Source organism: Dermatophagoides pteronyssinus, unplaced genomic scaffold (assembly GCF_027571235.1).
Source record: "Dermatophagoides pteronyssinus isolate colony J.1.1.1.1 unplaced genomic scaffold, Derpt_VIB-CSIC_2022.12 sq0003, whole genome shotgun sequence".
Classification (NCBI taxonomy): Eukaryota; Metazoa; Arthropoda; class Arachnida; order Sarcoptiformes; family Pyroglyphidae; genus Dermatophagoides; species Dermatophagoides pteronyssinus.
In genome coordinates, this window is record NW_027461527.1 from 206,346 (window position 1) to 227,819 (window position 21,474).

Sequence of the window (21,474 nt, forward strand, 5' to 3'; positions counted from 1 at the left end):
CAAGTCAATCAATTGTTTTCCAGAAAAAAAAGTCGCGTGTTCTCTATGTTGTTGGTTGGTTGGTTGGCCATTGTCAGAACAACAATCATTCCAAAAAAAATTGATTGAAATGTTTTCAATGAGGAATATTTTTTTTTGACTATTTCGACAATGTGAACAACAACAATGAACAAAAAAAAGTCAACAAAAACATATCAAGTTGTCAAATAGTGGAAAGAAATGTTTCTTTTGTGTTGTCCAGTTCCGAAAAAAACCCTTTTTTTTCTTATTGTTCCACAATGATGATGATGATGACCATTCACATCATTAATCGAGACAAATTACAAATTTGGTCAAAACAAAACAAAACTCAATGTCCAACCATTCAAATTTTCTATTTTGACAGCTTTTGAAGTCTATCTCGTCACACTCATACACAAGTATAGACACACATCACTGTTTCCGGATGGTCAACATTTCAAAAAACAAAAAAAAAAGAAAAAATTTTTATTATTTGAATCACATACACAACATGCACAATTATATACAGTTAAAATTATGATTTGAGATTTGGAAAAATATCGGCCAACATAGAAACTTTAAGCCAACATACTAATGGTGTTATACCGGCCATATATGGTGCTTGTTTATGATAGAATAATATACCATCGATCTGGATTGGGAAAAAGAAATAATTTTTTCATTATAATCAAAAAAAAAACTCAACAAAAATCATACTGACCTCCGTTTTGAATGGATATGGACCATTTTGACCATATTGACGAATATTCGTCATCGTACATGGCCAATATGGTAATGTTTCGATAAGAATTTGCGATGATGATTGTTGATCGGTTATCATTTGTTCATCATCTCGACAATCATTACCAATATGATTATGGATCCAAAAGAAACGAAATTCTGTATCACAGCCATAAAATGAACAACCATTCCAAATGAATACATCCAAAATATAAAATCGACGTTCCGATTCTACCCATATACAATCGAGCATTGAATTTTTTGCTGTCGATCGAATTAAACTTCGTTGATGAGATTCGATGTTTAAATGACTAGCATGACCATTACTGCCACCTGGTATTCTTGATTGAAATTTAAATAAAAAATGACCATGACGGGTATATGCCCGAGTTTGACCACCATTTGCAATCAACAATGTTCGTCGTCCTTTTGGACAACATACGAAAAACCAACTATCGAAAAAATCTTTCGGTACATCAACCAACCATTCGGATAACATAAAACGATCGGATATTGATTTGCGAAAATTCTGACGCAATACTTTTCGCTTATTATTATTGGTTGTTGTAGGTGAACAATCCATTTCCATATGATTTATTTTATCGTTCGTTTCGATCGACATTTCCTGATCTGTTGACGAAGATTCGACCATCGTCGACGGTACAGTGTTACCATCATCACCATCATCTTCATCATCGATAGTGTCTTCGATGAGACGTCTCATTCGCTCGATGATAGATTCTCGTTTTCTTTTTGAGAAAAAAAAACAATTTCAGATCAAAGATGAATGATAATAAAAACAAAATATTAATTTTACCTTTGAATACGAGCCAGAAATTCCATTCGGCGTTTATGTTGAACATTTTTGACAACATTAAATTCATTAGAATTTGTATGCAAAAATTTTGGATGAATTCGAGCTGTACTTGTTTCCAATGTTAATGTTGAATTAATACTTAAATTGGTATCCAATTTATTGATTAGATCAATTTCGGACATGATTAAACTGTCACCGAAATATCAACAACAACAACAAAAAAAATTTGAGACAAGATTTTCGAAGATCATAAAAAAAAAGATCCATGCATTCATCAATCAAACTATCGATACTATTGATTCGTTCATCTTTTATTGAAAAAAAATATTTAAAAAAAAATTGCAACAAATAAAAAGAGAGATCATTCAATGATTGTAGTCGAAGTTATCAATGGATTTGATGATGATGAAGATGCAGATGTAACAGGCAAATATAGTTTAAATTCTGCTGGTAATTCATCTTCAGCATACATACGATCGGCAAAATAAACACGTCGCAATCGACAATTAGCATTGATTGTAACTCGTATGGTTTCCACATAATTACTACCGTATGCACGACGACAAAAATCATTCAAATTGAATGCAATCTGATTCCAGCCATCATCCAGCCGTAATGGCATTGAACAGATGAAATGTTTTACCCGGGTAACTGATTGAAAATTCGATGCACGAAAACGACGTCGTACATTTTTGTCATCAAGAATTTCAACTTCAAAGCTGAAAAAACGTTTCAAATTTTTGACGATCAGAATGAGAAATGGTAATTTGATTCCCAAACTGGATCTTGGTTGCGGTGGACAGGTAACATATGTAGTTGATACATTTGAACCTGTTATTTCAATCACCAATGATTGAATATCATTATCTGTTATTCGTTTAATACTGCCATTTTTAACTTTTTTCTCCCATATCTGTAATGGATTCGATCCAATCGAATAAAGTATCGATAAAAAACCACTTTGAAATGTATTTTTGAACATTGTTCACCGACAAAAATCAAACAATGAACAAAAATGGTTGTCAAAGTGATCACCGCTGAAAAAAAAACAATAACAAACGAGAAATTTCCCAGAAAAGTTGAATTCTTTTTCTTGGTAAATGTTTTCTAGAAAACATTTAAATATTTTTTTATTAATAATAATTTGGATAATAAATCTATAATGGGATGACAATTGGTTAATAATAATAATAATAATAATAACAATTTGGTAACAAGTAAAAACAAAAACAATCAAGATAAAATCCTAATTGACCATTTTAATTCAATGGTCATTTATGAAGTATTAAGAAAATTGATTATTGTTTGGTAAACATTTTCTGGTGAACAAAGATGAACATGATGACCACCCGGTATTGTGATTAAATCGAATTTTGGACATTTTTCACGATACAATCGAATATAACGATCGGATATTTCATCTGGATCAAGTCGTACACCATTCTGTGCTTTTATAATAAATATCTCACATTCAAGTTGTTCAAAATAATGTGCTAACGAATCATTATCCAAACGTTGAAATAGTATTGCTTTCAATCGATTATCACGTGTAAAATAAACTTTGTTTTCATCTTTTGTAGATGGTTTAGCACCTCGTTTCAAAAGAATCTGTGCACCTTCAACAGTTATCTTACCGAATATTGAATGTGCTGAAATTAGTTTATTGATAGCTTCTTGATGATCATACAACGGTGGCATTGACATTTTCATTTTTTGTTGATCACCATTACCGACAACACCATTATTATTACCATTAGTCATACAAAGTTTAGATTCCAGATGAAGAAATTGTTCAATACCTTCACGTGTTTTTGCAGCCAATTTATCTGCAGGGAATGTTAATGGTTTGATCATATCAAGCGATATAATTCGTCGTACAGATGATGGATAAAGACATGCATAAAACATAGCAATTGCAGCACCCATTGAATGACCAAGTATTGTAAATGGTTGATCTTTCCATCCAAGATATTGAACAATTCGTTCCAATTCAATGACAAACATTGTATCATTATATGGACAACCAGCCGGAAGATGTGAACTAAGACCATGACCAGGAAAATCGATTGCAACAATATAAAGATTACTAGGTAATAATGGTATTAGACGATCAAATGTACCACAATTATCTTGCCATCCATGTAGCGCTAAAAAAAACAGATAAAGAGATTAGATTCAATGACATTGGCCAAAAAACAAACAAACAAACAAACAAATGACATTCAAATTGTACATACCTAATACACGAACAGTATCATCATCGAGTGCTGGTTTATCATTACAATTATGATGCCATATTTTACCACGTATTGCACCATATGGTACAGACATTTCAAAATCTGAACAATGTTCCAATTGAATCATGATTGAAATTGAATTTAAAATGAACTAAAGTGAATAAAGGAATGGTTTTCGTTTTTTTTTCTTTCTTTGTTTTTGGTTATGTTTCACTATTCACTGTATCCACATTTTATAATAATTAAATTAAAGAATTGTTCAGCAATTGGAAAATCTTAACCATATCTTGAAATAAATGATTCGCGTTACATATATAACGTCAATCATCAATTTTCCAATGAATGTCCCCATACAGTGCAAACAACAAAAAACAACAACAACAACGAGAACGCGATGCTCACGATCGATAATTTATTGAAAAAAAAGAGTGTGTTTGATTTCAACAATAAAATGCAACGTAAATTGCGCAGAGTTATTCATAGAATATGTTTTGATGAAAGAAATAAAATCATTATCATTATCTTTATTTACAAAAAAAAAAAATTAATGGATTAATTCTGAATGATAATCAGTTATGGTGGTGAGAAAAAAAATGACCATGACCATGGTGTGTTACTGGAGAAAAAAAAATTAAATGAAATTAAAATTATAAATGATGATCATAAATTATAAATTGCATCAATGGCCATCGCATTGACATTCGAAATTGCAAATGAATGTTTTTATTACTGCGCTATAGTCAAACAAGGAAGGATGTTGAATTGATTGTCAATTTTACAATGTTTTCCATGACATTGTCATGAAACCAAAAAATGCTTCTGTTATTTTGACAATTGATATTCAACCTTGTTGATAACGCCTGGTGGTACCTTGGCATAATTTTATGATGTTAAATCGTTCTTTGTTTGGTTGGTTGGTTGGTTGGTAATCACCAGATCTATGATGTCTGTTTTGTTTTTGACAGATATATAAATACTCGGATCTCGCAACTGAATGAATCTGTAGAATTTGTCCAAAACAAAATCATCTAAACATGCAATCAATAATTGTTATTGTTTTCGGTATTGTTATTGTTTCGTTTGTCGAAGCTAATCCGATTGTTGGCCAAAATAAAACCGATAAAGGTTTTATAACGATTATCGATCAGATTATCAATCTTGGTTCAGTGCCGAAATGTGCTACCGGTCAAGGACAGCCTGGTTATTGTACGATTGGAACTTGTCCAAATTTGGGCAATTTTTCTTCGGTTGGTTGTACTGGTCGCAATCGTTTCATCAAATGTTGTCCAAATGAAGTAGCTTTTGAACGTTATCCATTGGGTAAAAAAGGTAAGTATCTTGTTCTGTTCGGATCATGTTTTTTTTAAATATGACTAATATCGATCAGAATGTGGTATTCGTCCGGATCGACCGGATGGATTGATTGTTGGTGGTTTAGAAGCTACACCACATTCATGGCCATGGGCTGCTGCGTTATATCGTATTCATGATCAACGAAAATTTTTTCAATGCGGTGCTACCATCATCAGTGAACGTTATATTCTTACTGCTGCACATTGTGTTTTTCAAAAAGCTGATTTAATTACTGATCCAAATGAATATGTTGTTAAAGTTGGTGCACATGAATTATCCGATTCAGGAGAATTTATGCAATTAGATTCGATAACCATACATGAAAATTATACACCACAATATCATAATGATGATATTGCATTGTTACGATTAAAACGACCATTAGATTTTGTTGGTAATGATCGTATAGCACCAGTATGTTTACCTGAACGTGGATCTCGTTTGGGACGAAAAATTGGTACAATGGCAACTATGATTGGTTGGGGTGTACATGATCAAATGGATTTTACACCATCCGATACATTGTATCAGGTAAATGTACCGATATCAAGTTTGGAAAAATGTCGTGATACATATAATCGTTTACTTAATATGAATTATTATTTTGATTGGAATAATGTTATCTGTGCATCCGAATCGAATGGTGGTCATGATACATGTCAAGGTGATTCAGGTGGACCAATGTTAATATCCAAATCAAATGGTCGTTATTATCAAACTGGTGTTGTTTCATTTGGTTATGGTTGTGCTGAAAAAGGTTATCCAGGTGTTTATACCTATGTACCAAATTATCTTGCATGGATTGGTGCTCATATGCATTGATTGACTTTAATTTGTTTGTACATACTTATTATGTTTTGTTAGAATTGAATAAATTTATTTGATAATAAAAAAAATTCATTTTTTAAAATAAAAATCTTTATTAATTTCATAACAAATGTTTTTTAAAAAAATATTAATTATTTACGTTTACGAACATAAGCAAAACGTTTGGTGGTTTCTTTATTTGATCGCATTTTGTTTTGTGTATCAACACCCAACGTAATTGGACTATGCAAAGCATTATAAAGTAATTGTGAATGATGACTACTACCTAATTTTTCTGTTAATTCTTCAATTGATTGTTGTACAATATCATTTATTGATTTAAATTCATTCATAATACAATAAACATTTTGTGTAGTAATACCGGGTAAACATAATAAAAATTCTTTTGTTTCAATATCATAACGATCATTTATATAATCAGATGATAATTCTTGATTTTGTTCAAGATTTAAACGAATAATATTATTATTATTTGGTTCTTCTTTACCATTTTTTAATTCATTTATAATATTGGCTGTAAAATTTGGTGATGGTGACCAAATTAATTGTAATTTTGGAAAATTTATTATCAATATTGATAATTGTGTTAATGGATCTGGGCGTGATTCTGATTTTGATATTTGACTAGATAAAAATGCATTACCCCATATACGTGATTGAAAACTAAATGAATCTTCAGGAAATTCTATTAATAATAATGGTTTTCTATAATGACGTGTCATTGTTTGTGTTTGTTGATATAGTCGTCCATCGGATAATGATTTTAATAGATCCGGTATAGCTTTTCGTTCGATACAAGATTCAGGTGTTATAATATAATCACCAATTTCTAATGTTACAGGTATTAAATCAATACCAATCTTATGAATATATGATGGTAATGCTGAACGAAATTCACGTAAATCAATTAATACTTGTGGATTAGATGTGGAATTTTTTTCCATATTACCACCACCACAACCTAATCTTGAATTAATACGTTCAGCATATTCATCTGGATGAAAAAGTGTTGGTTTTCCACGTATCAAATCAGGATGTTCACCAACAATACCTTCATTTTCTTTATGATCAGGTAATCGAGATTTTTCTTGTATTAATTTTTCAAATGATTCTTTTTCTATTTGTAATTTTCGTAGATAACGTTGTTCTTCAACTGAACCATCATAAACAAAAAAACTAACTTCAATCTCCGGTTTTTCTGGCCGTCCATATAATCCCTGATATAATTCAATTTGACGAATAACACACATTTCAGCTTCATAAATAATAATATATTGTGGTTTTAATGTATAAAGTAAATGTTTTAAACCTAAACCACAATCATCATCAGCTGACCATTCATAATAATGTATTTGATATAATTGATGACGACGTACAATCGATAATTCATGTGATTCAATTGGACACATCATCTGTGTTAATGTTAATTGATCTTCAAATTCTTCAATATCACCATCACCATCATCACCATCTTTATCATTTGGATTTGATTTTTCGGATTTTTTCGATTTTAATTTCGAAATCAAATCAATCTTTTTTCCATTAGCTAAAAGTTCAGCTTTTTGTTTTAATTCTTCAATAACAACATTACGACCTTTATCCAAATATTTTTCAATCAAATTAATTGAATATGATTTTTCTACAACAATTATAATATCAACAACATCATCATCATCAACAGCAGTATTATTTTCATTTAAAATTTTTTGTTCAATTTCTTTAAGATGAATGATTAATGCTTCTAATTTGGGATTAATTTCAATTTGAAAAATTTTTTCATTATTTAAATTTTCTTTAAAAACACGTTCAACAGTTAGATCATATAATGTTGTTGCTGCTGGTCGATGTAACCAATCAATTGTATGTATTTTTGGATCATATGTATCCATTATATGTTTAATTTCACCATAAAATGTAACCGAATCCAATTCAGTTAAATGAAATAGTAAGGATTTAAGTAATTGTATTTCACGTATTGTACGACGTGCTTTTAAACTTAAATTATACCATATTGAATCAAGATTTAAACGTATTAATTTATTGAAATTATTTGATAATACACTTATCGTATTTAATGAACGTTCTTCATTTAATGAATTTGTTGAATTATCAAAAAAATATCCAATATTTTCCATTTTAATTAATTCTTTAATACTTGATGATATAAGTTCGAGAAAGGTAAATTGTATTTCTTTCATTACAGGTGTCATTTGTATACGAAATTCATTAACTTTTGGTGATTTACGTATGGTTAATGAATTACGAATTGTAGCATGAAAACGTGGCCATAAATATAATTGACTAACAAATAATTTTCTCATACATTTTTCTAGCTGACCAAATGAACCAAAAAAACTTGATGCATTTTGTGATAAAGCCGTAATGAATCCAGTTTTATTCGATAATCGATATAAACGTAAAATAAATGATAAATAATAATCTTTAATTATACGATGTGAATTTAGAACAATAATACCCGATATTGATTGAATAGGTACACGTTTGGCAAGCATATCAACAATTAATATTCTTGTTGTTATAAATATAACACCACCGGCTAAATACATATTATGACGTTCTTGTGTTTTATACGATGAATAGGAAATTTTTTGTGGCCGCTCAAATTCATCATCATCATCCTTATTATCATTATTGTTGGATCGTCTTTTGGCAATATATTCATCAATTTGAAACATAATACTATCTTCTTCTTTTTCATTCGAACCAATAACAAAAACCAAATGACAATGATTTGAATATGTACGAACTAAATGAAATAAAAGACGATCATTTAATAATCCTTTTGATGAAATTGTTAAACTATTTTGATTTAATACATTTAATAATGCTTCATGTTCAAATTCTAGTAGTTGATCCATTTTTTTTCCTCAAAAAACAGAAACAAATTCAAAGAAAAAAACAAATTCAAATTCAATAAATTCTTTCGGCGATGATGATGAGAGTAATCGAATAAATCTTGTTTATACATTGCAAGTTGTTTTCAAACATAAAATGGAAAAAAAACATTCGATAAAAATAATAAAAATGCACGAACCGAGAATTGTTTCAAGTATTTGATAAATGAATTATTCAATTTTACAAATTATAGTTTTGTTCTACTAAAAAGTATTATGGCTGGTTTATCGGTTCTTGTTGCATGGGCTAATGAGCTGACCGAAATTAGCGTCTTTCAAATAAAGGATTTCGATCCAAATTGGATAAGTGGTGATAATTATCCCAATCATCCAATCATCTATACGACAAACGATTTCATCCAAGCACAAGGGATAATCAAATTTATAGGTAACAGAAATTTTGCTTGTGATTTGTTTCCTATAAATGTTATTTTGTCATTCGGACAATATAGGAACTTCTGAAGAAGTGAAAAGAATTAAAGAAGAAATCCTTTCCAAAAGGACTGTCTCTTTGGAAAGTAGGGATATTCAAGAACTAAAAGAGATGATATTCAAAATGCAAAAGCAATTGGACGAACAGTCCAATAAAATAAACCAATTAGAGCAAAAATTGGATTATTTAACTCAAAGACCTTCTGCAGATAATGTAAAACTTATTGCGGTAGTATTATTTTGCTTTACTTATATTTTATATTTATTCATTTCAGAATGTTATAACAACCGGCAAAAACCGGATGAATGTTTTTATAAATGATTTATCAGCAGCTTTGATACCAAACGATGAAATCAAAGGACTGTTTCGTCTTTGCAAAACAGTTCTTGGAGACGCATTGATTCCCGGAATGACATGGAGGGAACACTCCCAAGAGATCAGAGAAAACATTACTGATCTTATTTGTAAGTATTTTTTAAAAAAATCAAGCAAACATGATGTATTTGATTGTAATATTTTTTTTCAGATCTGTTTATTGATCATAAATATCCAGATAATGAAGAAAAACGAAAATTGTCTTTGATATTAAAACGAAAAGTTATCAAAAAATTAAATAATCAGAAAAAAAAGCATCGAATAGAATCAAACAATTATGATGCATTACAATGAAAAAAAAACATGATTTATTCAAATGTAAATTTTTTTATATAAAAATGAATGTAAAAAAAACAATTCCAAATAAAATATTTTCAACTAATTTTTCATCGAAGAATTTGATGATTGTGATAAATCTTTAATTTCAAATAAATTTGGACCATGTATACATAATTCCATTTGATGATGATTTTTAACGCTAATTCGATGACCACAACTAACAATTGTTATTGAATAACGATAAATAAGTTCATTGATAATTTTCTTTTCAACATCTTTTGGTAATGATATTGTTGATTCATCAAAAAATACAATAAATGGTCGATGGAAAAATATCCGGGCCATTTGAAAACGTTGTGCTTCACCGGCCGACAGATGATCAATCCAATTTTCATTGAAATCCAAAAATATATCATTATCAACACGTTTCAGTACACATTCTTCTAGATCTAAAAATTTTAATATATCAATAACACGTTCACAAAAACCAATATCTTGAAACCATTGTTCTCGTTTATAGATTTTTGGATATAAAATTTGCTTAAGTGGAAAAAAACGAAATTGAATTAAATTAGTGAATATTTTTAAAAAAGTTATCAGGTTTAACTTACTTCAGCTACTGATCCATTAGTCAGTAATGGTTTATGTGTAAAAAACATTGCCATTGTTGTATCAAGCAATAATTGTTGATTACGTTCAATTGAACCGGAACTTATTGGCCATATTCCTTTTAATGAACGTAATATTGATGTTTTACCAATACCATTTGAACCAGTTATAAATAAATTAATACGTGGTTTAATAATTAAATTTAAATTTTGCAATACCGTACGTTGTAATGGTGTTTGTATTGTAACATTTTTCATTTCATAAAAATTTTTATCTGAATTATTTAATTCATGATAATCACCATTATTATTATTATTAAAATTTAATGATTGATTCATATAAATGGTATCAATATCAGTTGTTGATGAACCATCATTATTTAATGATGATGGTGATTGTTGTAGAAACCATTTATTCAATTCAATAATACGATTATAATTACCCAAAAATATTGATATATTTTGTGATAAATCAATTAAACGTGTAAAACAATTAATCAGATAAATTGTAACGAATGCATTTGCACTAATTAATTTGCTTAATTCTTGTGGTGTATAATTATCATAATGACCAGCAAATAATGGTACAGCTATAGCAATAAATGATATTATTGAACCAAAATAATCCGATAGATTTGTTGTAAATATTAGAAAAAATTGACGAAATATTAAACGATATTGTACATTGATTAATGATTTAAGTAATGTATGACATTTATAATGTTCAGCCGATTCGCCACTAATAAATGCAATTGCTTCGGCATTATTCCTGATGCGAACATGTTGAAAACGAAAATCACCTTCACGACGTTCTTGTTGATAAACATAAGGACTAATAATATTTATTAAAAATGAATTTATAATCGAACCAATTATAAATAATATTAAACAACTAATTGGTCCAAGCCAACCAGTTTTTATTTGTGATTTATACCAATAAAATCCTAATATAAATGGCCAAACTAATAATTCACTAATAATATTCGATAACATTTGAAACATACGATCAACATCTTGTGTAATACGTTGATCAATATTATCTAATTGATAATGTTTACCATTATTAAAATTATTATATGGATAATTTAAAATATTTAATTTAAAATATGATATATTTTGAAAATATTGTTGATGTATTTGTATTGTACAATGTTTACGCCAACCAATATAAAGATATGATGATGAATAACGTTTTAATGTTATTAATAATGATATTGCTTGAATGAGAAAAAAAATGTTTTTGTAAAACAAATTTTGAAAAGATTTAAAAAAAAATAAAACTTACCGACAATCATTCCGGTTGCTTGTAATGTTTGTCTGATGAAACCATTTTTATCTTTTTTACCTAAAATTTCATAATAATCACTACTAATTAAACCAACATGATAAACAGCAATTTCATATAAAATTGAAAATATCAATACTGCTATCAATGAAATGATTATTTCAAGTTTATGTAATGAAAAAATTTTCGTCAATATTAATGACCATTTTTGTGATAATGTTAATGGTGGTAACATTATTCTGATTTCACCATTCGTGTGATTTTTTTTTGCGCTAAAGTTTTTTTTGGTAAAGAAAAAGAATGAATATAAAAAAATTGATTAATAAAAGACATATATTTTTTATTTACAAAAAAAAGTAATTTTCAATTAAAAACAAACATAATTCAAATATAATTGTTTGGATTAACATATTTAAATATTTCTGAATTCATTATATTATCTCTCAATTCAACAATACGATATCTTTTATAAAATTTTTTATCATTTTCTTGTTTAGATTTTTCTTGATTTGCTTTTATTGATTCTAATATTGAATGATTATCAGATATTGATGTAAAATTTGATACAAATCTATGATATGTATCAGGATTATCATAACGATCTAAATAATAAACAGCTAAACGACAATTCAAACCAACCATATATGTACAATAAAATTTTTCAATCGACCAACGTGCAATTTGTTTACAATGTTCAATAAATAATATATGTTCAAATAAATATTCATTACATTGTGATAATTCATATTCTAATAAATTTAAATCTAATAATTTTATATCATTATGAATATTACTTGTATTTAACCAATGTGATAATAATTTACCATATAAATTATTTAAAAACCAATCATCATTATTTGATGATGATAATTGTAAATGAAAAACTTTAATTACAATTATTATAATTGAAAATCGAATCAATATTGAACGATATTTCATTGTTTTTATTACTACGAAATTTTATTTACAAACAACAACAACAAAAATTTACAAAAAAAAATTTACAAAACCCATTTTAAATACCTTTGATAATTCGATAATTTGATTCGGTTTTATAAATTTAATTAAATTTATTGATTTGGTCACACCGATTTACACAAACACAAATACAAAACAATAAAATACACTGAAATATAGAGTGATTGATTGATTTGGATCGATTTTGGATGATGGAAAAAAAATCTTTATTTAAATATTATTATAATGAGCAACAAGTGGCACAAGATTTATCATTAACAAAAGAATCAATATGGATTATAATCGATGATAATATATTAGATTTAACTGAATTTATTGATAAACATCCGGGTGGTGATGATATACTTATAAAATATTCAACAAAAAATTGTACATCATTATTCAATCAAATACATTCTATACAGGCTAAAAAACAAGCAAAACAATTTATTATAGGTAAATTGATTGTAAAATCACAAAAAAAGTAAAAATATGAAAAAATCTTTAATTAATAAAATTTTTGATAATTATCAATTGAAACAATAAAACAACAGAGAGAGAGTAATGTACAAAAGATCAAAAATCAAAATATTGAATTGATTGATTGATTGATTTAAAACGTTGATTAGATTCTTTGATTTGATTTAGTTTGATCGATGGAGAGAGAAAAGCCTCGACAACAACTATGATGATTTGTTGGATGAAAATGATTCAAACAAACAAACGAAAAAACATCATTATTGTTATTTTAAAATCATTTGATGATAAACGACAATAACAGCAGAAAAAAAAATAACATCCCAATTATGGTTGTTTTGTTTCGGCGTCGACTGCTTGCAAAATGTACATTGATACAGCGAGTACATTTTTTTTTTCTTCTTCTTCATTATCAGAAAAAATGGCCAATTTTTTTTTTTTGTTGTTGCTAAATATGATCCATAAAAAAAGATAACCCGAAAGAGAAACAAAAAAAATGATATCTCAAGGATTCTTTCCGAAACAAGAAAATTGGATCAATGCAAAATGAAAGAAAAAGATAACACTCGAAGAACTCATGTAAAACTCAGTCTTGTTATTGACGATGTTTTTTTTTTTGATAAAATTATCAACAGAAAAAAAATAGCCAATGTCCATGAACAAATTCAAATCTAATCAATAATATCTGTCCAGTTTCTATATAGTTTTTTCTCTGATTTCTATCATCCAGACGAAAAACCAAATTTTTTTAAATTTTTTGAGTAAAAAATTTCAAAACAAAAAAGATTCGAATTACGATCGAAATGGATCAACGAAAAAAAAAAAATTCAATCATTGCATTTATGAATGGATCAGAATGTTTTTTTTTTTGCGTTCGTTCGATCGATGATGAAAATGAGAATGAATGAAAAAAAAACATTGAATCAAAATAAAACTCCCAACGTATATATCAACAACGGCCAATATCTTCATCATTATTATCATCATCAAAAAGATCCATGGCATGCATGTATCTATTCTCTATGCTATGTGTCGTCTTTTTCTTTCTTTTTTTTTGCTTTAACAATGCGTTATGAATGATTATTATCATCACCAAACAAACAAACAAACATAAACAACAACAAAAACAAAATTTTTTCAAACAAACAACAAAAAAAACAATGGTCATGATGATGTTTAGGTTAAAATTTCTATTCTAAAAACAAAAAAAAACCTTTACAGCCTTACATTATTATTATTATTATCTTGAATTCTGGATTTATATTTTTTGCATTTTCACATTATTTATTACATATTCTACACATCATTATTATTATTATTATCATTTTTTCTTTCATAAATTTTATTTTTCTTTAAAAAACAAAAGCCTGTATTGTGTTTATCTGTGTGTGTGTGTGCTTTGTTTTGTTTTGTTTTGTCCATCATTGAAGACAAAAATCAATTGTGATATCAATTTTTCGAATCAAATTATCAACGATTATTAAAATAAAAAATGTATTGGAATGATACAACATCACGGATTGATTCCATCCTACAAGAAAAGGTTAATATTGAAAAAAAAAGTTGTTGAAATTGAATTAAGTTTTTGTTTGTTTTTGTTTGTTTAGGATGTAACATTGGAAATGATACTTGATGAAGATGATGTATTACAAGAATGTATTGGAAATAATGAATCATTAATTCGATTGTAAGTTTATTTTGATGTTTATTTGTTGTTTTTCTATTAAAATTTCATTGTTTATTTATAAATATAGTCTGACGAAAGATGAGATAATAATTAAAATGTTAACAATGATGACCATTGAACCAGAATCGAATGATAATGAAATGGAAAATTATAAATATGCAAATACAATATGTGAAATATTAACACATGATGGTAATTTATTTTCAAATTTAATAGCTACAAATCGAAAATATCTTTTGATTTTATGGTCATTTCTTGATCATTCATGTCGAAATGAAATATCTGTTTTAAGTGAACAACAACAACAACAACAAGAAGAGCAACAAAAATCAACAGAAAATGAAGAAAATTTATCCATAGATAAAAAAGAAGAATCTAATGATGAAAATGTTGATAAAAATGATAATGAAAAAAATGAAGAAAGTGGTGATAAAAATGAAATTGATGAAATAAAAGATAAAGAAACGCAATCAAATAATGAAGATAAAGTTAATGGAAAAAGTGATAATCAGGAATTTGAAACGAAAAATGATGAAAAACAACCGTTGACAACAACAACAACCAATAAAGAATCATTGAATCCATTATTAGCTAGTTTTTTTACCAAAGTATTTGCATATATTTTTATGCATGATACAGAACCTGTGTTAGAATTTTTAATCACACGAAATCATCCAAATGATCTTGTTACAGTGATATTAAAACATATCCAAACATCGGCAATAATGGATTTTATTTATAAAACATGGAAATATATTAATGTTGATCGATATAATCAAATTAATCAACTAACGAATGAAATTAAAGAAACATTAAATGGAACAACAATTATTATAAAAAATGATGATGATGATAATGATAAGGATAATGATGATGAACAACAACACCAACAACAACAACAACAAGAATCATCAATCAATTTAAAATTTAATAATGTAAGTGAATTAAATTGCTTATCTTATCCATCATTATCTTTTATGGTTTTTCTTTCCATTTGAATTTATCTATTAGTTATTAATTGAAAATGAATTTATTAATAAATTAATCGATATGTTTCAAAATCCTGAATTGGAATCTGAACAACAAAATGTTGCACAGCTTATTTCGGATATGATACGTTTAAAACGTGAAGTACTTATCAATGCTAAACAAGCACAACAAGAAATAATGATAAAATTTGATCTAGAATCGTAAGTGATAATAATTATTTGTGATATTTTTTATTCAAAAAAAAAAAAATTCCCCTAATAGTGAAAATACGATAAAACGATTATTGAACAATATGTTTGAATGTCGTACAAAAAATTCGATTGTAAATGGATTGAAAATCATACAGGTGTTACTTCAATACAATCTTGAATAGTAAGTAATTATGATTGATTAATTCAGAAAAAAAATTGTTGTTTATTCACGTATTGTTTTAGTCAAAATATGGTAACACAACAAGAAGCGCAGCTATCATCAATGATAGAAAAGGTTTCGAAAAAACCATCAACCGATCCAATGAGTGATGATGATGATGATGAATTAGAACCGATGCCAAAATTTTTAAAACAACAAAGTTCACTTAATGTATCAAGAATGTTTGAAAGAGTTGTTGAAAAAATTATGGATTTTCCAACCGAAGAAACACAAAGTGAACATCTTACACAATGTGTACGAAATTGTTCAAAAGCATTAATTGAACGTTTAGAAGATTTTGTAGCCATATTAATTGATTCACCTTATTGTGAACCAATGAAAACAACAGCCGGTATTATTGAAAAACCACTTGGATTTATTCGTCTTGAAGTGGTTCATTTGTTTGTTGCATTATTTGCAACATCAGATTTTCAAATTATGAAAAAATGTTCACAATTGAATGTTTTAAAAATTTTAACCGTAAGTTTCTATGAATTATTATTGTTGTTGGTGTTGTTTAATTTTTACGTTTTTTTTTATATATGTTAGGATCAATTTTTTGCCTATCCATTGAATAATCAATTACATAAATATTATTTGCAAATTATCTGTTACATATTTCAAAATTATCATAATTATAAAATAATTTATGATAAACATCATCAAACACCATCAAATAATATGGATAATAATGATCAAACAAATGATGAAAATCAATCAAATGATCAGCCAAACAATAATGATGATAATAAGGATAAGGAAAAAATATCATATTTTTTAAATCGTTTTGAAATAACAAAAACATTGGTCGAACAAATACTTAAAGATTGTCATTTGATTGAAAAAATATTGGATAATTTTGCCGAAGAATCGATACCGATCAAATCATATGAATTGAAAAATATTGATGATAAAAAACAATGTTCCGATCAAGTGGATGAAAAATTAGAATCGAAAGAAAACAATCAATCTTCGTCGAATGTTGATGAACAAAAAAAAGAAAATGTTGAAGATGTTATAATGGAAGAACAAAATGAATCCGAAACCAAAAAATCAATTACAGATGAAACGATAATAGTTTCGAAAAAACCTAAACTTATATCTAGGCCAGGTTATATGGGTCATTTACGTTTGATTGCAAACACATTGAATGAAAGATGTAATGAAAATTTATTACGTGAATGTTCACTTGAAGAAATGTTGCCGCAATGGAAAGAATTTGTTAAAGGTAAACTTGAAAAATTGAATCAATTAATAACTGCCGAACTTGTACCCGAATCTAAATGTAATCCATTGATTGATCCAATTCTGAACGAGGTAAACAATTTTTTTTACAACAAATATTCAATTGATGAATGACTATTTTTTTCTCATTACTTTCCCACCCAAAAAAAAATAAAGGAATCGGAATTTCTTCGTTATAAAGACGAAGAATTTACGATGACCAATATGATAAGCGAACCGAAACCATTGCCCGATTTTAGTAATCAAAATTTAGATATCAATGAAGCATTAAAGCTTAATAATAATATAATTAATGATATTGAAAAATTTTGGGTATGTAGATTTTATTTTTGTTTATTTTTTTCATATCATTAATGAATGAAATTATCACCATAACAATTATTAAAAATATAGGAAAATCCTAGCGAAGATTTTGAAAGTCTTGAAAAATATTTTGAATGTTCTACTAGAAATAGTCAAGAAATAAATAAAAAACTTGCCAATCCTGATGATATTGATGATCCATGGGCTAATGATGATTCATTCAATATATCATCGAATGATAAACAATCGACAGCCGATGAACAATGGCCAAAACGATCAGAATTTCTTATTCAAGAATGTTTTGCATCTTTTGATTCGAACGAAACGAATCAAAAAATTTCAGATGGAATTGGTTTACGTAAGTGTTTTTTTCTCTTCCACAATCAAGATAGTATCTGAAAGAATCTTTTTAACATTATCCATACAAAGCAATGAATTTTTAAAAATTTTTATGTTATTAAAGTACTAATCATGTTTTTGTTTGATTTTCATAGAAAACCTAGAAGATTATTTTACTGATATCGATGTATTTAATAATTCGGAAACGATGAACATATCGAATACAATTGAACAACAAAATCCATGGGGACCAACAATGCAATGTTCATCATCAAATTCAAAAATAGTTAACGATGAAGGTTGGGCTGATTTTCTTAACGATCCATTTGCATCATCACCAATGGTTTCGATTATGAATAAACCGCAGCAACAGCAATCCAAAGAATCTTTGAATAACAACGAAAACGCTACTACTGAGTCTACTGCAGCTCATGTAAATGATGATTCGGTAGATAAATCAAACAATGTTGAAGAAGATTTATTTGTTGCAAATATTAAATCAAGCTCATCGCCAACAAAAAACAATGAAAATAATGATAAAGAAGACAGTCAAATGGTTGCCAATACTTCAATGAATGAAGATGACCCATTTAATAATTCAAACGAATGATCCTTATTTATAAAGCAATTCAATCATATAATAATAATAATAATAGCTATTATCAAGATGATTTTTTTTTGATTTGAAACAGTAAAATAACTCCGATATTGTTGAAATTGTACAAGCAACTATAAAATATTAGCAACTTTTATATATACACACAGACACACACACACAAAACAAAAAAACACAGAATGCCGAAATGTAAATAAATAATACATTTAGGCTAATTTTGTCATTTACAATTGTGATCATCGTTCATATTATAATTAATATTACAAATTGAATAAAATAAACAAAATCATTTGCTTTAAATATTTTTTTTTAAATAACTTTTTGGTCAAACATTGGTCAGATAAATGACCATTGTTATTTTAAATATATTTGGTTTATTTACAGATTTTTTTCATATGATAAGCAATGGGGTGATCAAATGTTCTGACCGCGGTTCTATAGACAAAACAAAAATAAGGAATTTTTTTTCACACTTATTTTTTTGACAAGCAAATTTTTTTATAGAATTTAATAGCCATATGAAAATTCAAGATAAACATTTGTATGTATTTGAATTTTGATATGAAAAACATTTGACCACAAGTAAAACCAAATAGATTGTTGGTCATCGATTGTAGAAATAGACGTGATTTAAATGAATATCGTAATGGTAATCTATTGTGAGATTGTTTTCGTTCAACATTTGACCATTGTGATCGAGCAATCCAACGATGTATGGATAAACAACAATTTTGATTATATGATGGTAATTGAGCTATACGAAAATTAAGACCACTTATTAAACAAAATAATGCTATAAAAATAAATGTAACAAGTGTATTTTGAATATGCATCTTGATTTGATGACTATAGAATAATAAACAAATTATTCCTGTTGATTTAGACATTAATTCAGTAAAAAATATTATATTTTGAAGTGTTAAATTGAATTGTTGAGTTTCACTATAGAGATGAACATATTGAGAATGAAATCGATACCAGAATAATTTTTGCTGTTGTTTTGATGATTGATATGAATTTTTAAATATATTCATTGATTCAATTGATAATTGTTTGAAACGAATACGAAAAAATTCAATACCAAACACAATAAAACTTAAAAGTATTAATGAATCACCAATTATAAATATACATTGACAAATATATAAGAAAAAAAAAATACTGATGACATTAGAAATTTAACTAAACTAATCTGACCACTATCATATAAATGAAAAGAAAAGAAAATAAACATAAAATTAACAGCCAATAAACCGATGGAAAAAATACGATAAGAATTAGTTGAAATGAAACGAGATTTTTGATAAAATTGTATTAAATAATATCGATATTCCGATGATAATTCATTATCATTATAATGCCAATATTTAATTAGAAATTCATTAATTTTTGATTTATATTGTATAAATTCATTTAAATGATAATAATATAAACATTCACGTAATATGAATACAATAATCATATCGATAACAATAAAATCATTTCTATTTGCATTAACAATTTTATCAAATATATCGATACTAATTAGATAATCATTATGTGGCCATATTACATATGAAAATAGAAACATTATTGATATCAATAAATTTATTTCTAAAATAATTGTACGTTTAATCATTGAAAATGTCCAAAATATTTTTCGTTGTTCATAATCATCTAAATCATAATCAATACGTAATGCATAAAATTTTACTGATTGAAAACCTTGTCGAATAATATCATTGATTCGGATATTTTGATCTAATGATCTCATTGGATTGAAATAATTCATTATGATGATGATAATGATGTTGGTTGTTGGAAAGCCAAAAAATTGAATGTCATATTTCGAAAAAATAAAATTCTTTTATCTACCATGTTCACCGTCTTGTTTGACGTAATGAAACAGATGAAAAAAAAATCCATAGAAAGGTTGGGTCTGGTCATTTCACAATTTCCTTCACTATTCTTTCCTGTTCAATGTTTCTGTATTTAACACTATTTTGAAATTCAATTATTTTATTTTATTTTTTTTGGTTGAGAAACATAATTAACTTGAGAAGTATTTCTCAAGAAAAGAAAAAAGAATCTTATGATAAGTGAAAAAAATGAATATTTTAGAAAAAGGAAAAAAAAATTACTAACAACGTACATACATTCCTGTACATGCATGCATGCATCGAATCAATCGAATTAATCGATCAGTAACAAAAAAAAAAAAGTGTCCTTTTTTTAAAAAAAATCGCAAGGAAAAACTTTTGATATGTGAGAAAAAAAGAAACTCGATTAATTTTTTCCATGGAATCTTATTTATTGATTATGAATTTTAAATTGGAACAAAAAAAATGATTTTGAAAGGAATTTTTGAAAAATAAGAATTTTATTTTTTTGTATGGATAAAAGAAGAAAGAATTTATAATGATAAAACAAAAATTATAAAGTTAAAAAGCCTAAAGTCTATTGAATGAATATTATTTTGAAAAAAATACAGTTTTCATTTGGTTTGTGATAAACAAATTTTTTTATAAAATTTAATAGCCATATGAAAATTCATAATAAACATTTGAATGTATTTGAATTTAGATATAAAAAACATACG

General features: G+C 27.0%; 9 protein-coding genes across 10 annotated transcripts; 3 read left to right on the forward strand and 6 right to left on the reverse strand.

Annotated features, from left to right (window-relative positions):
• Window positions 1-470: 470 nt before the first annotated feature.
• On the reverse strand, window positions 471-1,834 carry Snup (snurportin-1). Its single transcript, XM_027341022.2, has 3 exons — window positions 1,559-1,834; window positions 722-1,490; window positions 471-652 (listed from the first exon to the last, which is right to left on the reverse strand). Exons 1-3 carry the CDS (start codon window positions 1,738-1,740, stop codon window positions 536-538), a joined length of 1,068 nt encoding a protein of 355 aa, XP_027196823.2. The 5' UTR covers window positions 1,741-1,834; the 3' UTR covers window positions 471-535.
• Window positions 1,835-1,873: 39 nt separating this feature from the next.
• LOC113791271 (cilia- and flagella-associated protein 20-like) lies at window positions 1,874-2,615 on the reverse strand. Its single transcript, XM_027341026.2, has one exon. It carries the CDS (start codon window positions 2,538-2,540, stop codon window positions 1,920-1,922), a length of 621 nt encoding a protein of 206 aa, XP_027196827.1. The 5' UTR covers window positions 2,541-2,615; the 3' UTR covers window positions 1,874-1,919.
• A 182-nt stretch (window positions 2,616-2,797) lies between these two features.
• On the reverse strand, window positions 2,798-4,214 carry LOC113791269 (putative serine hydrolase). The gene is made up of 2 exons (XM_027341023.2): window positions 3,796-4,214; window positions 2,798-3,705 (listed from the first exon to the last, which is right to left on the reverse strand). Exons 1-2 carry the CDS (start codon window positions 3,920-3,922, stop codon window positions 2,834-2,836), a joined length of 999 nt encoding a protein of 332 aa, XP_027196824.2. The 5' UTR covers window positions 3,923-4,214; the 3' UTR covers window positions 2,798-2,833.
• A 303-nt stretch (window positions 4,215-4,517) lies between these two features.
• On the forward strand, window positions 4,518-6,021 carry LOC113791267 (trypsin-1). Its single transcript, XM_027341021.2, has 2 exons — window positions 4,518-5,124; window positions 5,183-6,021. The coding sequence occupies exons 1-2, from the start codon at window positions 4,830-4,832 to the stop codon at window positions 5,968-5,970; spliced, it is 1,083 nt and encodes a 360-aa protein (XP_027196822.1). The 5' UTR covers window positions 4,518-4,829; the 3' UTR covers window positions 5,971-6,021.
• A 23-nt stretch (window positions 6,022-6,044) lies between these two features.
• Window positions 6,045-8,672, reverse strand: mei-9 (DNA repair endonuclease XPF mei-9). Its single transcript, XM_027341120.2, has one exon. The coding sequence runs from the start codon at window positions 8,670-8,672 to the stop codon at window positions 6,108-6,110; it is 2,565 nt and encodes an 854-aa protein (XP_027196921.2). The 3' UTR covers window positions 6,045-6,107.
• A 322-nt stretch (window positions 8,673-8,994) lies between these two features.
• LOC113791270 (uncharacterized) lies at window positions 8,995-10,081 on the forward strand. Its single transcript, XM_027341025.2, has 4 exons — window positions 8,995-9,279; window positions 9,344-9,537; window positions 9,599-9,788; window positions 9,851-10,081. Exons 1-4 carry the CDS (start codon window positions 9,108-9,110, stop codon window positions 9,991-9,993), a joined length of 699 nt encoding a protein of 232 aa, XP_027196826.2. The 5' UTR covers window positions 8,995-9,107; the 3' UTR covers window positions 9,994-10,081.
• LOC113791265 (lysosomal cobalamin transporter ABCD4-like) lies at window positions 9,991-14,066 on the reverse strand. Of its 2 annotated transcripts, none has more exons than XM_027341018.2 (4): window positions 12,895-14,066; window positions 11,872-12,143; window positions 10,590-11,803; window positions 9,991-10,518 (listed from the first exon to the last, which is right to left on the reverse strand). In XM_027341018.2, exons 2-4 carry the CDS (start codon window positions 12,104-12,106, stop codon window positions 10,078-10,080), a joined length of 1,890 nt encoding a protein of 629 aa, XP_027196819.2. In that variant the 5' UTR covers window positions 12,107-12,143; window positions 12,895-14,066; the 3' UTR covers window positions 9,991-10,077. The 2 variants fall into 2 exon arrangements, with proteins under 2 accessions (XP_027196819.2, XP_075681333.1); XM_075825218.1 differs by lacking the exon at window positions 12,895-14,066 and adding an exon at window positions 12,251-12,266.
• Window positions 12,183-12,851, reverse strand: LOC142646395 (uncharacterized). Its single transcript, XM_075825219.1, has one exon. The coding sequence runs from the start codon at window positions 12,808-12,810 to the stop codon at window positions 12,256-12,258; it is 555 nt and encodes a 184-aa protein (XP_075681334.1). The 5' UTR covers window positions 12,811-12,851; the 3' UTR covers window positions 12,183-12,255.
• Window positions 14,067-14,368: 302 nt separating the features above from the next.
• Window positions 14,369-19,196, forward strand: fmt (phosphatase 6 regulatory subunit 1-like protein fmt). Its single transcript, XM_027341087.2, has 10 exons — window positions 14,369-14,848; window positions 14,913-14,992; window positions 15,060-15,927; window positions 16,004-16,182; window positions 16,244-16,354; window positions 16,417-16,873; window positions 16,943-17,710; window positions 17,795-17,950; window positions 18,032-18,299; window positions 18,436-19,196. The coding sequence occupies exons 1-10, from the start codon at window positions 14,798-14,800 to the stop codon at window positions 18,888-18,890; spliced, it is 3,393 nt and encodes a 1,130-aa protein (XP_027196888.2). The 5' UTR covers window positions 14,369-14,797; the 3' UTR covers window positions 18,891-19,196.
• The last annotated feature ends 2,278 nt before the right edge of the window (window positions 19,197-21,474 follow it).

Excerpts from the sequence above, each read along its gene's own strand:
- Snup (XM_027341022.2), bottom strand. The coding sequence starts at position 1,740 with ATGTCCGAAATTGATCTAATCAATAAATTGGATACCAATTTAAGTATT. Across the intron at positions 1,491-1,558 it reads TTTCTGGCTCGTATTCAAAG|AAAACGAGAATCTATCATCG; the intron begins GTAAAATTAATA and ends TTTCTCAAAAAG. Across the intron at positions 653-721 it reads CATATCCATTCAAAACGGAG|ATCGATGGTATATTATTCTA; the intron begins GTCAGTATGATT and ends TTCCCAATCCAG.
- LOC113791271 (XM_027341026.2), bottom strand. The coding sequence starts at position 2,540 with ATGTTCAAAAATACATTTCAAAGTGGTTTTTTATCGATACTTTATTCG.
- LOC113791269 (XM_027341023.2), bottom strand. The coding sequence starts at position 3,922 with ATGATTCAATTGGAACATTGTTCAGATTTTGAAATGTCTGTACCATAT. Across the intron at positions 3,706-3,795 it reads TGATACTGTTCGTGTATTAG|CGCTACATGGATGGCAAGAT; the intron begins GTATGTACAATT and ends TGTTTTTTTTAG.
- LOC113791267 (XM_027341021.2), top strand. The coding sequence starts at position 4,830 with ATGCAATCAATAATTGTTATTGTTTTCGGTATTGTTATTGTTTCGTTT. Across the intron at positions 5,125-5,182 it reads TTATCCATTGGGTAAAAAAG|AATGTGGTATTCGTCCGGAT; the intron begins GTAAGTATCTTG and ends AATATCGATCAG.
- mei-9 (XM_027341120.2), bottom strand. The coding sequence starts at position 8,672 with ATGTTTCAAATTGATGAATATATTGCCAAAAGACGATCCAACAATAAT.
- LOC113791270 (XM_027341025.2), top strand. The coding sequence starts at position 9,108 with ATGGCTGGTTTATCGGTTCTTGTTGCATGGGCTAATGAGCTGACCGAA. Across the intron at positions 9,538-9,598 it reads AAAGACCTTCTGCAGATAAT|AATGTTATAACAACCGGCAA; the intron begins GTAAAACTTATT and ends TATTCATTTCAG. Across the intron at positions 9,789-9,850 it reads AAACATTACTGATCTTATTT|ATCTGTTTATTGATCATAAA; the intron begins GTAAGTATTTTT and ends ATTTTTTTTCAG.
- LOC113791265 (XM_027341018.2), bottom strand. The coding sequence starts at position 12,106 with ATGTTACCACCATTAACATTATCACAAAAATGGTCATTAATATTGACG. Across the intron at positions 11,804-11,871 it reads AGCAACCGGAATGATTGTCG|CAATATCATTATTAATAACA; the intron begins GTAAGTTTTATT and ends TTCTCATTCAAG. Across the intron at positions 10,519-10,589 it reads CTAATGGATCAGTAGCTGAA|CAAATTTTATATCCAAAAAT; the intron begins GTAAGTTAAACC and ends TTTCCACTTAAG.
- LOC142646395 (XM_075825219.1), bottom strand. The coding sequence starts at position 12,810 with ATGAAATATCGTTCAATATTGATTCGATTTTCAATTATAATAATTGTA.
- fmt (XM_027341087.2), top strand. The coding sequence starts at position 14,798 with ATGTATTGGAATGATACAACATCACGGATTGATTCCATCCTACAAGAA. Across the intron at positions 14,993-15,059 it reads AATGAATCATTAATTCGATT|TCTGACGAAAGATGAGATAA; the intron begins GTAAGTTTATTT and ends TTATAAATATAG. Across the intron at positions 16,183-16,243 it reads ATAAAATTTGATCTAGAATC|TGAAAATACGATAAAACGAT; the intron begins GTAAGTGATAAT and ends TTCCCCTAATAG.